The 15768-nt window shown below is 37.2% G+C and overlaps 1 protein-coding gene across 1 annotated transcript in view; it reads left to right on the plus strand.

The window, feature by feature from the left end:
- Nucleotides 1–15768, plus strand: part of BRIP1 (BRCA1 interacting DNA helicase 1) — a 140576-nt gene that overhangs the window by 17738 nt on the left and 107070 nt on the right. The window contains exon 6 of the mRNA XM_075014013.1: nucleotides 14512–14802. Within this exon, the coding sequence (XP_074870114.1) occupies nucleotides 14512–14802 (291 nt within the window). The remainder of the gene's footprint in view (nucleotides 1–14511; nucleotides 14803–15768) is intronic.

The raw sequence follows: 15768 nt of genomic DNA on the forward strand, positions 1-15768 counted from the left end.
AAAGAAAAAGGTATAGGATTCAACACACAAAGCAGAATGATCAGGTTAATGGATGTTGGGAAACATGTTATTCTATGGGTTTTTTTTTTTTTTGTTTGTTTTTTTTTGAAATATCCTCTTTCTCCTCTGTCATTCCACTTACCCGGATATGGGTACCTCTTATTAATTAGCCATAGCATTTTTTTTGTCTGAAAAGCTAAGGTTATTTTTAGCATGGGCTAAGTGCTAATTCTGGACTGAAAATTCATTTATGTATGTATGTTGGAGTTAATGCAACAATACACAGCATATTGTTCAGTGCTCACTTAAACAGAACTTCAACTGTCATTTCTGGTGGGACAAAACAAGATAGATTATATATAATCTATATGCTGTCTTTGATACTTATAGAGGAGCAGTTAACTAAAACATTCTTTCACAGTCAGTGCTGATGAGTCTGATTCTAGTACAAAGTAAAGCTAATAGAAAGGGCTATGTTAATTTCAACATCTTTTTTGACATTGCTTAGAAATAAAGGGTTTATTCATGAAAGTATTTCTTATTAGGTTGTGTGTGGCCTTTGATTGGAGGATAAATTCCTATGTTACCAAATGATGAAGTTTTCTTATGTTTTTAATAGTTTAGTAAAAGAAAATGGAATTTTTTTGTCATATGTCATATATATCATATGATATATATATAATATATGGAAAAAAATACGGTGTCTTTTTACAATGTTTGTGTGTGCATGTGTGTGTGGGAGGATGTTTCTTACAAAGTTATTTTTGTTATCCAGTGGGAAAATGAAACTTTCTATATTTCATCTCAGTGTTTTATCCTAGTTGATCATTCCTGCATGCAAGGAAATTTTTAAGCTGAGCTGTAATTTTCTTTCTAAATTTTCTTTCTAAAAAATCCCTTTTTGTGGCCTACCAGAGAGAGAATAGGTTATCTGTTGCTTAGAATTTTTTTTAAGTAGATACTTGTATTTCCAGTCCAAGAGTTGTTTAAAAACAAGGTATGGTTTCTTCTGGTCTTGTTTGTTGATGCAGTATATTGGTAAACAGGAGAATGTTACAATTCTGACATCCAATAATAAACTTGTGGCCTGATTAAACCATAGTCAAATGTTTCCTGCCCTGCTTACCCTGTAGCCAGACAATGTTACAATTCTAACAAGTCTAAATTGCTGTATAATAGTTTCATTTTACAGCTGATACTCGTAGCATAGTCCACATTTTTCAAATTTCAATGTCTAATTCTAGGCATCTAATTAAAAGTGGCTTGATTTTCTTAGGTACTGAACGAAAGAGCTTTCACTGACCCTTCCTGGAGCTGTGGGAGCTCTGAGAAACATGTAACTTTAAAAATAGTGTCTGAAAATTGTCTTTAGGTACTAAAAATCTCTCTCAAAAATATTGGAGTTAGTGTAATCTCAAAATTAGTTTCATCATCTCAGTTTTCACATGCATTTTAAGACTTGAACCAGTTTGTACCACGGTCCTGTTCCTGAAAACCTTACTTGCATGCTTAATTTTACTCATAGTAATCGCAGTATGGCTAATGAGACTACTTGTATGTGTTTTTACAGGATAGGGGCTTTATAATGTACTGTTGAGTATGTGTATAGGTAGAATCAATATAATTATACTTCTTTCTGAGAACTCTCTTCCTTTCAAAATAGCTCTTGGTTGTTTTTGTATCATACAAACAAAATTTACACTATCAGGGCCTTGACCTAATAACAGCAGATGCCCCAAATTCAACTCCTTCATGTTTTAATAGTTAATATTATAACATCATACTTCCTCCTCCAAAAGCACCCCAGGGTGGTACTGAAAACTCTGGCCCACTGATCTAGATGTGGTCACCAGTTTTACAACCTGTTCCAAAAAACCTTACTTGATCCTGCAGTCTAATGATTTTTATGTCAGGTGTTAAACAGTTAGCCCTGTCAATACAAGTGGCCAAGTTGTTTTCAGTTACATTTGAGAGAGATCTATGTGACAACTGATTTAAGGCATGGAACAGTGTATGGTGTAGTGCATTATTAGATCTTCTTATACACCATGTGATTGCTTTTGTAATTCATACATGGTTAAACTGTTCCTCCCCATTGTTTTGAAAGAGAGATTTTTGTATGCTGGATGAAGTTATGGTGCTTGTCTGCCATTACTTGTTGATGAGTTAATTTTATAGATATCCCAATTATGTGTTTGAGTTGTTTTTTTTTTGGGGGGTGGGAGGGTGGAAACAGATTGTGAATACAACTTTGGGACCATTACTGAGTGCTACTGTTATATAAATATCACAATCAAACACCTATGAAGGGATTCTCCATCCAGAAGAGTTCAAGCAAATAACATACAAAAGGTACAAAGACATGACAAACATATCATTTATACACACAATGTCTATATTTTATATAAATATTCATCTACCCCCCATCTGTTCCTTAACTTTAATTAAATAGCTAATTTAATATAGGCTTTATTATTTACAGATTGTTTTTGAAAAGATATTTGAAGGAGAAAGTGTAATGGGCTTACAGGTAAATAGGGAGTTCATTCCATGCATAGATGGTATTTTGGAAGAAGATATAGGGATCTTTAAAAACAAAAAAGTCCTGTGGCACCTTATAGACCAACAGGTATTTTGGAGCGCAAGCTGTCATGGGCGAAGACACACTTTGTCAAATATCTGTTAGCCTATAAGGTGCCACAGGACTTATTGTTGTTTTTGAAGATACAGATTTACTTGGCTACCCCGCTGATAGGGATCTTTGTAATGAGTTGAGACGTGGGTGATGCTATTGGCAATATGTTGGTGGCAAAGGTGGGGACTTGAAAAAAGAACTGTGGAGAGGTAGGGTGGGAACAGGGTTGTGAAAGGCACTGTATTGATAATTAAATAATCTCTAAGAATTAGGGTGCATTCTGTCTTCTCTGCCTAATCCTGATTAATGTATGCCAGTAAGAATCTCCAGCACAGACTCTTCAAGAAGGTATAAGTCAGGGGTGGGCAATAAATAGCCCATGGGCCAAATATGGTTCACCAGAATTAGCTCCTGACGTGTGACCTGGCACTTTATTTACCAGCATGTCTGCAGTTTTGTCCACTTGCATCCCCTATTGGCTGTCTGCAGTTCGCATTGCCTGAAACAGTAGTTTGCAGCCAGCAGGGGCTTCAAGTGGCTATACCTGGAGATGTTCAAGTAAATAAAGCATCAGATGGCCCACCGGGGCTAACCCTAGTGAGCTCTATCCAGACTGCTTATTGCCGATGCCTGGCCTAACCTAAGGTAATGTCTACACTAGTGAGATAAGTGGCACAGCTGTACTGATGCAACTGCGCAACTGGAAGATCACTTATGTAACTGCTGTATGCTAACAGTAGAGAGTTCTGCCATCAACATAAAACCAACTTAATGAACAGCAGTAGTTGTATTGGCAGGAGAAGCTCTCCCCTGGATATAGCACTGTGCACATTACTACTTATGCAAGACATATGACACTCAGGGGTTTAGTTATTTTTAATACCCATGAGTGATATAAATAGGTAGTATAGACATGGCCTAAGTTTGCAGTGTTTGTTATAGTTCATGGGAGTTGTGGCCATGGAGCCATGCAACACTTAGTATCTTTGTTTTAGGGCTCTTTATTTTGGGGTAGCAGTCTGTCCGTTTTGGTGCTTAGTTCACTGTAACTTATTACTCAAGGGAAGGGCTGCTGATTGGGGGAGGGAGAGCAAAGCAGGGGTAGCTGCCTTGGGGCCCAGTGATCTGAAAACATCCAGGTTTTGTGGCTGCTTTGCTACTGCAGCAGCTGGAGCCCTGAACCCCTCAAATAGCTGCTGGAGCCCCTAGGGCATGCTCCAGACACCCCTAAGAAGTTGGCTGGCAGAGGCTAGCCTCAGCACTGTCCCTTCTACCCACATCTTCTGGGGGCACAGAGCTGGGCCTCCTTCACCCTTCCCAGGGGCCAGCAAAGTCTCTCTGCAGCCCAGGGTCTAGAGGGTGAGCTTTTTCACTCCCCCCCGTCCCCAAGTGACACAACTTGTGGCAACATAAGTGATAGTGTAGATGTATCCATAGTGATTAAATTGTGAAGTAGCTGGAGATGTCCTCCTCAATAGAGGACTAGCCAAAACCTCTGTTACATAGAGAAGTCAGTGGAACTTTACATATTGACTCAGAAATATGGAGTGTCATCTGTTTAGCTTAACTGTAATCAAAACACAGATTCCTTAGAAAAAATCCCCTTTAAATTTCAGAATTCATGCAAAATCTCAAATGTTACGAAACAGGAAGTTAATTATGGGAATGATGTAATGTGGCAAATTGTCAAAGTAGGGAGGTGAAAGAGTTAACCAAAAAGAGGTGGCATAATGGAAATCCAATGCAAGAGGGCAGCATGGTTCAATGGGTAAGACACAAATCTGGGAATCGGGAAACATGAATGTTAATCTCAGCTTTTGCTATATGACTTAAGTTGCATTAAAGAAGACCTTGAACAAACCTAGAACTGAACACTGTTCTCCAAGATGAGGGTTCACCAATGCTGAATAGAGTGGGACAATTGCTTCTCAGGTGTTGCGTACAACACTCCTGTTAATACAGTGTGAAAAGATACTATCCTTTCTTTCAACTGTTGACTCATATTAGAGAAGGTATTCCTAATGCCAATAGTAATGCATGATTTTTTTTTCTGTTTTTTGAACAAATGTATAACAGTTAGTGCGTTGTGATGCTAGTGCGGGTGCTGGATTGACTTCACTCAAGATGAGGTGCTTACTGACAGCTACTATAGCAAAGATGCTGGCAGTACTGCTCAACACCAATGCACTTCCCCTTTAAATGTGCAAGGCCACTTTTGGGCTGAAAAGAGTTTTGCTCTTACACTTCTCAGTAACTTTGTCACAACTCTAAGTTTAGAAGGCTTGGCTGATTAGTAGACTTTTTCATTACAAGAAAACAAAACATAACATGATATATCAAACTGCTTACTAATCGCTGTTGTGGTGGTGCTGGTTAACTGAAGCATACTCTGAAAGGAGAAAGGCAGCCGTCAACTCTAAATGAAGGTCAGAAATGTTTTAACTTTGGATGGGCAAGCTTGTTGTACTCATAATATTAACTATGCTGTTAAAAGTAATCGAAGCATATTTATTAAGTAGCTTCTAACTTAATCCCTTTTCCCAAAAGAAAACAAAATGATAACCTGTGATTTTTGCATGTGATGGCACACAGGACAAGGGAGGGCAGACCACAGGGGAAGAAACTATCAATGCAGAATCTGAACTGCTCTCCTCTCAGTCTACATCTGTCTAATGTAAAAATTTTTATAAACCTTGTTGGACATTAACACAGACTAAACACCTGCTCTTGTGATACTAGTAATGTTTTGATTAAATTCACTAGATTGCAATAATTATAATAGGTAAGGTTTGAAGAAAATATGTTAACTAGTTTCTCTCATTAATGTTCTAAATTTTTAAAATTATTTTTTTATTTACTGATAGCTAATAAAAGTGCAATTAAAGACACACCAGTTTAATTAATTGGGAAACTGAGAAGCCAGACTTTCAAATTTATTGAATTAATGACTTCAGCATCTTTTTTTTTTTTAAATTGTCATGTTATTTATCAATAACTGTGTTGATCTTTATTTTCATTACTTCATTCAGTATACAAAAATAATCTCTTTCAAAACCACAGTTTTAGACTATTTACTCTGCTTAGCCTTGTGAGCCCCATTTTTTGCTTTCAGTCAACATGAGAGAATGGGTGAGAAGCAACTTTGAGTGCTAAATCAAGGGCATGTCTGTAGACATGACGAAGGCTTGACAAGGTTCTGGCTGGGATAACTTAGTGGGGTTGATCGTGCTTGAAGCAGGGGGCTGGACTAGATGACCTCCTGAGGTCCCTTCCAGCCCTGGGATTCTGTGATTCTAAGGCCGGGCCCTTCCTGTCTAAAGTAAATGACTGTCTTTAACCTCTTTGAGTCTGGGAAGCCATGTTTTTTCTTGAACTAGATATTCTTGCAAAACAGTACAGTTCTGGTATAAATTTAGATGAGCAACTATACCCTTGTCGTACTGTGTTGATTAATTATGCAGTAGCATTGACTTTGAGAAACTGGGACAGCTGTGTTAAGGAATCCCCATTTACACTAGGTAAAAAAAATAAACAGTAAATGGAGAGTAGTGTAACAAACACTTGGGGTATCAAAAAACAACTGTGAAAAGAATCTGTCTTAATGTGCTAGCCCACTGCAGTTTAACATATTGCTTACAACCTTCACAATAGAGTTTGAGTGACTTCAGTTACACATTCCAGGAGACTGGCAGTCTGTTACAATCAGAGCCCAGACTCTAAAGCAGGCTAATTTACAGCGATGGGATGAAGAAAGTTGTGGATTTGTATTACACACTCTCACCTGACACCATATCTGATCCCTTACCTGCTGAGTGACATCTTGAATGAGCTCTTTGAAGCAAGTTCCAGCTTAATTAAAACGTTTGCTTGGTTAGCAGTGATCTGTGAAAGCCTGTGATAAATATTGAATCGGGTTCACCTGCTGGTTACTGTGAGTGGATAAACAGCTGCTTTGTGCAGTTTAATCAAGAGACGGTAGCAGCAGAATACTACTCCTTTTAAAAGAGTTTTAAAAAAAGAATAGCTGAAAAGCTCTAGTAATGTCCCTTGAACTTCTGGTATCTTACTAGGGTGTGCTTGTGTGAGATTTCACACAACAGGTATTTGTCACAGTATCATTCAGATGGCTTTGTAATCAATGAAATATAGAAGATATCAAGAAGTCCTCTTATCTCTATGCTTCAAAGATCATAGCCTCAGTGTTTGTTTAGCCTTATTTTACACTTAACTCTCAATGTATTTGACTCTTCTTTTATTATTCATAGAATCACAGAAATGCAGGACTGGAAGGAAATTTAAGAGGTCATCATGTCCAGCCCAGTGCACTGAGGCAGGACCAAGTAAACCAAGATTATCCCTGACAGGTGTTTATCCAACCTGTTCTTAAAAGAACTTCCATTGATGGGGATTCCACAACCACCTCTGGAAGCCTTTCAGAAATTAACTAGTCTTATAGTAAGAAAGCGTCTCCTAATATCTAACCTAAATCTCACTTGGTGCTGATTTAAGCCCTATTTCTTGTCCTGCTTTTAGCAGGCATGGAGAACAGTTGATTCCCATCCTCTTTATAACAGCCCTTAACATATTTTTAGACTGTTATCAGATCTCTCCTCAATCTTCTCAAGACTAAACATTCCTAGTGTTTTTACATTTTCCACCGAGGCCAGGCTCTGATATTTCTCTTCCCTAGATTCTCTCCAGTTTGTCCACCGTTTTCCTAATGTATGGTACCCAGAATTGAACACGATACTCCAAGATGCTGTTTCACTGGTGATGACTAGAGTGGGTGCTGCCTACAACACTCCTGTTAACACACTGAAGAAAGATATTACCTTTCTTTGCAGCTATTCACTCATATTTGGTTTGTGGTCCACTATATCTCTGAGATCTTTTACGGCAGTAGTATCACCTAGCCAGTTATTCCCCATTTTCTAGTTGTGCATTTGATTTCTCCTTAAGTGTAGTACTTTGCTTTTTTATCTTTATTGCATGTCATCATGTTAAATTCAGAATAATTCTCCAATTTGTCACAGTCATTTTGAATTCTAATCTTCTCTAATGTGTTTGCAACCCCTCCTGTCTTGGTGTCTGCTGCAGATTTTATAAGAACACTTTCCACTCTATTATCCAGATCATTAATGCTAATCTTCACCAGTACTGTATCCAGGTCTGACCCCTAATGGCTGGCTGAGCAGCAAGAATGAAATAAGCAACTAGGGATCATCCCTGAAAAGAGACGAGCAGGCTTTTGTAAGCCAAATACATCCATGTTTTGGAAATAAAACTCCTTCAGGAATAAGACCACCAGCAGTAAATCACTGCCAGTGGACATAATCAGGCCAGGATATCTTGTGGCACAAATACAAAGGAAAAGGCAAGGTGGAAGCTGAAGTTGGAGCAGGTTGCTCCAGATAGTAAGGAGAAAGCTAATAACCACGTGAAATTCAAGAACAAATACATCATCATGATCCCATTTGTGGAAGAGCACATATATCACAAAGAACAGTGATTTTTGAGATAACTTACAGGAAGCTTGGGTTGGACTCCACCCATCCATATGACCAGACAGCCAACATAAGTTTGCAACTCATCTAATTTTAAAGATGGCTGACTCAGAAGGAGGAGGAAACACAAGCAGCCTTGACTAAGGTGGAAGAGGAAGAAAACCAGTAGAATATGTCCAAGAAGAAAAAAATCTGTAAGCTTAAATCTGTTTAATGAACATCAATGACACCATGAGCATGTACATAGAAACAAAGCAAAACCCCAGAAGCTGGAGCTGAGGAAAAAGCTGAAGGACTGCAAATGAAGCTAAAAAGACACAATAAACTGCATTGCTGTACAACAGGAACTCTCACTGAAGTGAGACTAGGAAGTGGATTTTCTGAAAGACCCTGATGGTGATGCAAAGACTCATTAGGTATAGGCGATGAGACCAAAGCAGTTACGCGCTATGAAGGAGCTGACAGAACAGCTGGAGCATGCCATGTAGATGGTGACAAACTTTGAGAAGGCAAAGCCAGGTTCTGGAGAGCGCGCAAGCAGAGCTGCTCAGTGAGGTGAACATATTTCAGCACGTCAAAGAGGACTCTGAATTCAATTGCAGGAAAATAGTAGTCGAACACGAAGATGGTAAGGTGAAATTAGATGACTGCAAAGTAATGTGAATGGAGCTGGCTAGGAAGGCTACCAGACTTCAAGGCAAGCTAAACAGTGTCACAGTCCTTCTGAGCCAATCAGAAAGCTTGTCCTTCAAATCAGCTAAAGATGATGTTGTCCTAGAGTCAACCTCGGTCTGCCCAGGAGTAGTTGCAGATGTGCCAGAAGTTGAGCCTTATACTGAGCTGAGGCAGATGAAGAGCACCTTCCAAGAGCAGTAAAAAGGGAGCAGGAGATCATGAGATCTACCTCCTGAGTATGAGAGTCATTCAGGTCTAGGAGAGAACCTGTGAGATGAGAAGGTAGTGAAAGGACACAATGTTTTTGTGATTGTTGTTCGCATAATAATGTGGGTGGAAGAAGACAAGTGGGTTCAATTAAAAGAAACCCTAAAAGCCTCAGGCAAGGCTGTGTAGACCTTTTATAATTGAAATCCCAAGAAGAAACTGGATATTGTTATGGACATTTTCACTGTGGAAGGGTGTACATATCTAACATTTGCATTATTTACTGTTGACGTATTGATGCAGAAAGGTGGTTTATCTTGAGTTCTTCTACCTAAGAAAAAGGAATTGCCAAACTGGATCAGACTCATGGTTGTCCTGTCCAGTATCATGTGTCTGACAAGGATTAGTACCAGATGCTTCTAAAGAAGGCTCAAGAAACCTGAGGAAGGTAGATGTTGGATAATTTCCCCACCCCTCCAATCCCTCAGAAGTCCCATCCTGCCTTGTAATAATTAGAAATAGATTTAAGACCCGAACCCTGAGGATTTTATATTTCCTACAAAACATTTTTAAGCATTAACTACTATAATTTTGGCAATTCTTGTTGTCCAGTCCCTCAGAATCTTGCTAAATGCCACACTGTGAAAATAAAATTTGACCATAGATCAGTGAACAGTTATTAGCTCAACTACTTTTTAGCATTTTTTTATTAGGATTAAATCAGTTGGTATTTTTAAACCAGTTATAACCATTTGCTTTCCAGACCAAACAATAATGCAGATGGACCACAGTCATATTTAACATCTCTGGGTAAACTTCGCTGTTTCCATAGTGTGGAACAGAAGGTTATGGGAAAAATTAGGTATTGTCCTTCATCTTTCCTTTAAGAAAATGTAACATTCTTCTAATTGTAAATAGCCTAATGAGAGTTACAGAATGATAATGTAGATAAGTTTTATTTCTGCCAAATATTTCTCCTGTTTTCCTCAGTAACTGTTTGTACGTATTTAAATATTCTTAAAATAAGAAGATTTAAAACTCCATAGAAGTATTATATAATATATAGGAGAAAGGGTATTTATTGAGCACTTCTGGTGTACCTTATCCTCATCCCAGGGAGTTTACAGTCAAAATAAAGTAATAGGCTGTACAATTCATTAGAAACTCGAGCATTACTGTGGCAGCAACGTAAATATAACAAAAACTGAAACATGGGAGTCGCATTTGAACCCTTGCTCCAACTTCCAGCCTAAAACACACACAAGCATTGGCCTTGTGTTTGACAAACTTGCCCTGAAGTTAACAAATTTGGGCTATTAGTAGAATAAGTTGTAATATACAAGTTAACTTTCTTTCCTCACTATTTTTCAGTTCTCTTGAAAGAGATAAGACAACTACTTTTATTGTAGCTTAGCAAGCACCTCTTTTTCCTTTAATGCAGGTTTATAATTTTTTTGCTTTACTCTCCAACTATACAATAATTATTTACTCTTACAGTGAAAAGTAATGAGGACTCTTTTCTCTCTTTGTACAGTAATGGGAGACTGCAATGTCATAAATTATGCTAAGTTGCAACTACAAGGCTATAAATAGCTTCTGGTACAGAAATGCAGAATCCAAAGTGTTATTGATAAAATTTTTCAAAAGTGCAACTGTTTCATATCTTATTGAACATACTTATTTTTTTAAAAAGGTGCCACCAGACTCTCTTTAAAGAGAATCTTTGTCAGAAGTTTTATGACTGAGTTTTGCAAGATGTATGATAACATGAAGGAGAAGGTGCTGCTTTAATCATCCTGTTGGCTTAATTATTCCTCCTTTTGTGTTGTTTCATTTCCAGAGATATTTGTCAGTTTGGGACTGATTCTACTGTGTCTTAAGGTATAAAATGTATACTTCTTTACATTATCATCTGCCAGTAATCTAGCTTGTAGAAGTCCCAAATCTTAATTCTTTTAAGATGAGATTTAGATTTTATTTTTAAAGGCTTGTTTGGGTCCTCAGCAACGGAAATATAAGAATTTATTCCTCAGCATCCCAAAAATATTTTAAATATGAAAAAATAAGTGTGTGCACGCACTCTTGTGCACACACACACATACAATACATGCCTCAGGAATTTTGCTCCAAATTAATCTGCACAGAAGGAAGATTTTTGAGGGCGTGAACAATATCTTTATTTTTAATTGTTAAGCTTAGATGGGCGAACGTTTTGACTCAAATGTGTTTTTTAGAAATAAAAGTTAAAATAACCCACACTAAACCATAAAATTATGTAACTATATGCAGCTGGGTCATAAATTCATAGTACAGGGTTGGGGAGTAACTTTCCTGAAACAGACAGTCCTCTTTACTAATTGATCTGGATGCTATTTACTTTAATCCACTTACCATGCAACTCATACAAACCAGTAAGTTAATTGTTTTATGAAGTATTTTCTTGTGTGTCAATGCCTAACCTATAGGTATGTCAATTAACATTCATAATTTGTAATATATTTGAAAGATATTTCCCAAAAAATTTTAACAGGCAAAGAGCCTTGGAAAGTGTGAAACTCCAATTTAATGCAAGTAAAAGGTTTGCCATCTAAAACAAGAGCCTCCTTGGTGGGTGTGTGTGTGTGTGTGGTTTTTTGTTATATAGGCACCTTTTTAAAATTTTTTTTAAGTTGATGGCGTCTGTGGCTTTCAGAAATGTTATGACTGCTGCAAAGCGGTTATATACTTTTACTGGTTACTATAAAATCAGTCTGAGTTTACAGCTTTCCTGGTGTTGATTTTTTTTTTTAAGTAAAAGGTAAATGTGCAATAGTGAGTGAAATGCTTCTTAAAGCCAGTATTATGCCAAATTCAGCCCTTTAAAGTAAAACTTTAAGGTCACTTGTAAAATACTGTTATATATACCCCACACACATTCAGGCACTATAGTTTTAAATTTTGCTTTTTATAAACTTTTTATTTAAAAGTTTCTTTGAATTTTATTTTTCCTCCGAAGATACAGTGAAAGGAATTACCACTGTTATTGTACATAAAGAATTTGAATTGCATTTTTTCCAGTTATCTTAATTGTATAAATACTGCATAGGACAGCAAGTATTTCTGTGCTTTGGGAAACTATTGTTGTACTAGTCTAGATTTCTCTAAAATTTACCTTTAGTAAAGTAAATGTCTAGGCCTTGCATTATCCTCCTATAGAGGATTAATGATATTGCATCATCTCTGAGGGGGAAGAATGAATTCATATGGAAGGGATAGATATGGACAAAAAGGTCTACACAGTAGGCAAAAGTAAACTGATTCAGCAGCTTATTTAGATTAATTCTCTTTGTGCGTTAATAAATGTCATTATTTCAAAGACCAAACTAAAATATATATCAAAATATCATGATATAATTTGCATTCCAATTTTCTGAGTGTATACTGAGTTGGATATTGCCGTATATGTAACATACACCACTTGTCAGCTGTTTCCTGCTTCACTCCTGACAAGAGCCCCATTCATAACTCTCTTCTTTTTATCCTTTCAGTGAATAAGTAATTATTCAATATAGAAGGCAGGATATTTGGAAGTGGCTATTTAATGTGGCAGCACACCGTAATGAAATCTGCTGTTACTGGCAACCTGAGAAGGGAATGTAACAATTCCAGCATGGCTGTAACTTTATCTGCTTTGACGGCCTGTTTATTTGGCACATCAGTGAACCTTTTATCCCAGTGAGTGACAGCTCCAGAAGGGTCACATTTACATCCATTCTATCATGTATTGTAATATTTAATGGTGGACAAGGTTGAGTGGGACTCAAGGTAATTTGAACTTGCTTTTCTACAGAGTAGAGGCTAAGAGACAGCTTGATCCCCAGTATTGTGGTGTAACACATGCCATGACTTAGCATTTGTTTATGAAGGATAATCCTCCCAAATCAGCGGGAAAACTTTCGGATGTCAAGTACAGTGAGTTGCCATTTGCACCATCAAATGAAAAACTAAGTGTGAACTACTTTCTGCTATTAAGACTTGCTGATCAATTTTTCACTGTTGGAGCTCTTAAAGAAAAGATACTCTTCTTACAGATACTCTAACATTTTCTTTGTGTCCTCTATCTACATCCTAATTATAAGCTTTCCCAAAATTTTATGTTGTGGAAGAAATCACGGAGGATGAATTTCTCTGCGACAAAATACTTAGTGAAGAAAGACAAGCTGCCCTGTTATTCCAAATATTTTTCCTGGATTCAGTTCTGTTAGTTAATTATGAAACTGAAGGCAAAATGGGAGTATTCACTAGAACTGACCAATGGCATAACACCATGATGAGTGTATTAGTAATGGAGTATATGCTTTGAAGCCAGTTGAGTGAAATTTCATTTGCAGATGAAACAATATAAAAAAATTTTCAGTATTAGTTTTAATTTGATTGTCCAGTCAAGTCTTGATCCCAAAAGGTGTTGCAAACTTGTGTCCTGATCCAGCAAAGCTCTTAAGCACATGCTTAAATGTATGTATGTGAGAAGTCTCTTTGACTTCAGTTGCGCTATTCACATGCTTAAGTGCTTTACTGGACTGAGGCCAGAGTGCTTGGTACCTTATAGGATTCAAGCCCTCAGTGGAAGTGATTTCCTTTAGCTGGCAGTCAGTATAGAATTCTTGTATAATAAACAATCGTTTTCCCCCCCACATTAATGTTTCTCACTTTTTCTTCATTTGTTTCCTATGAAACAAAGGCTGGCATCTGGTTTGAAGACAACATACGTCTCTTGTATAACATGCTATGACTTAATCCTTAAGGGCTGAGAACTAACAGTAGGTGTCCTGCATAACTTGCTACAAAACTGTCCTGGCTTTTTTCATGGTCGTAATTTATCACAGGTAAATTAGAGGCAGTTAGGCATGCTTGATGATCGAAGATAAATCTAAAATTGAAGAACTTTCTTCATGTACTGTAAAAAAATTAGTTTAAAATTATTTTTGTTTTCTGGCATAGAGGAGTAAACAAATTAAAATCTCATGTACAAAATAATGTTATTTTACTGGCATAGAACTTGAGTTGTGTAAAACCTGGAGAGAATGTGAATAGTACCAGTAAACCTCTCTACCTGTCAGATTAATAGATGGTATAATGAAGGACATGGATCGACTTTAGTACTAAATTTTGTATGTTGATTTCAGTGGTACTAGAACTTTAAAGCAATGGCATGTTAACCTGGGAAATATTATACTGACTGGTAAAGAATATGTAAATAAAAGAGCAAAAGGAGAGTTTGATAAAAACTTTCTTTCTTGGTAGGTACTGTTTTTGCTTTATAATTTAAAAAAAAATTACCTGGTGACTGAGAAATGGTTGCAATTTTGTAATGATTTAGGTATACTTTTAGATGATTAATTAGCTGTTTTGTGCCATCCTGGAGGAAAACTCTCAATGGTTGGTACTAGGATTGGGTATATGCAGTTTGCAATGATAATGTCCTAATAAACTCTCTCTTTTTGGTTACAGTCTTCTGGCTCCTGTACACAGTGTTCCTGTTCTTCTGCAAAAGAAAATAGTAAAGATTTTAGTAATGCAAAGAAAAAGGAAAGTGGAGGAAAGCCGCACATCCCCAAAATATTTTTTGGAACTCGAACACATAAGCAAATAGTTCAGATTACGAGAGAGTTGCGGAGGACAGTGTACTCCAGTGTCCGTATGACAATTCTTTCTAGCCGGGACCATACCTGTGTTCATCCAGTGGTGTCCAGCAGTAGTAACAGGAACGAAAAATGTGTAGACTTGCTGGAAGGAAAAAATGTGAGTAGCTTTGTTTCAAAAAATTAACGAAAGATTTAGTTGTCTGAGCAGCTGGATTAAACAACATTTATTGCACACTGATTGGAAGGTATTTTGCAATTTATAATTCATTTTGCTTTACACTGTTAATTTTCAGTAAATCTTGGTTCGCAGCATGAATATGTAAAAGTATAATGGATTATGGTAATATGTGATAATTTTAGTTTTGGAGCTTAATTATAATTGCAATAACCTTTACTTTCTTAAAACTTGTTTCTTTTTAAAAAATGTTCTGATAAGGATTAATCAATTTATTTGATTTATCTCAACGTATTCTTTCATTTCATTTAGCATTTCTGGGTGCTGAAGATGATTAGAATGCATGGGGGTTAAAATTATTGTAATAATTCTCGAGCTGGAACAAACTGTCTGCTTCTTCAAAATTAAGAGATTCCTGTGTTATGCAAGTACAGATTGAAACTCTCTAATCTGGCAGTCTCTTGTCTGGCATCATCTGGGGTCCAGCATGACTTGAGGCTGCGTCTACGCTTACCTGGAATGTTGACGGCTGCTACACAATTTGTGGTACACCAATTGCATACCAAAAATCAGCTTTGTGGCTCTTGACTTCTGTGCCTGTATTCATGGCAGAAAATCGACAGGAGTCCTTCTCTGGTAGATCTTCCTTAATACCATGCCACTCAAAAGTAGTACCAGGGTCAATATCAATCCTCCGTGGCGAGTATAGACCCAGCCTAAGTTAGCTGGGTGGCCACTTATCATGGGTTTGGCCAAGTTTCCCATAGTCCCATAAAGTTTGTTCACAGATACGAATTCCCAGCTCTGAGCATTCTGTGCTGTTGTTTAGCTGTAATTTACCCCTAAATGTCTTTTAAGAGCTGAGTAAGCAGTGGAAGTGTTGATGATGCTGCTAGAAAATATTGACCTCCTGTTGTTCGGCAAATTCTCTTGTTCTGCACCATTTAC

This window comes from Carettochelys insculpta, chromosome 19, assembly GCF_033958435.1.
Source record: "Carettochelys insculpta isolate YL-2023 chromosome 19, ASM3395843v1, whole genome shotgun sequence".
NCBI classification, from domain to species: Eukaryota; Metazoa; Chordata; order Testudines; family Carettochelyidae; genus Carettochelys; species Carettochelys insculpta.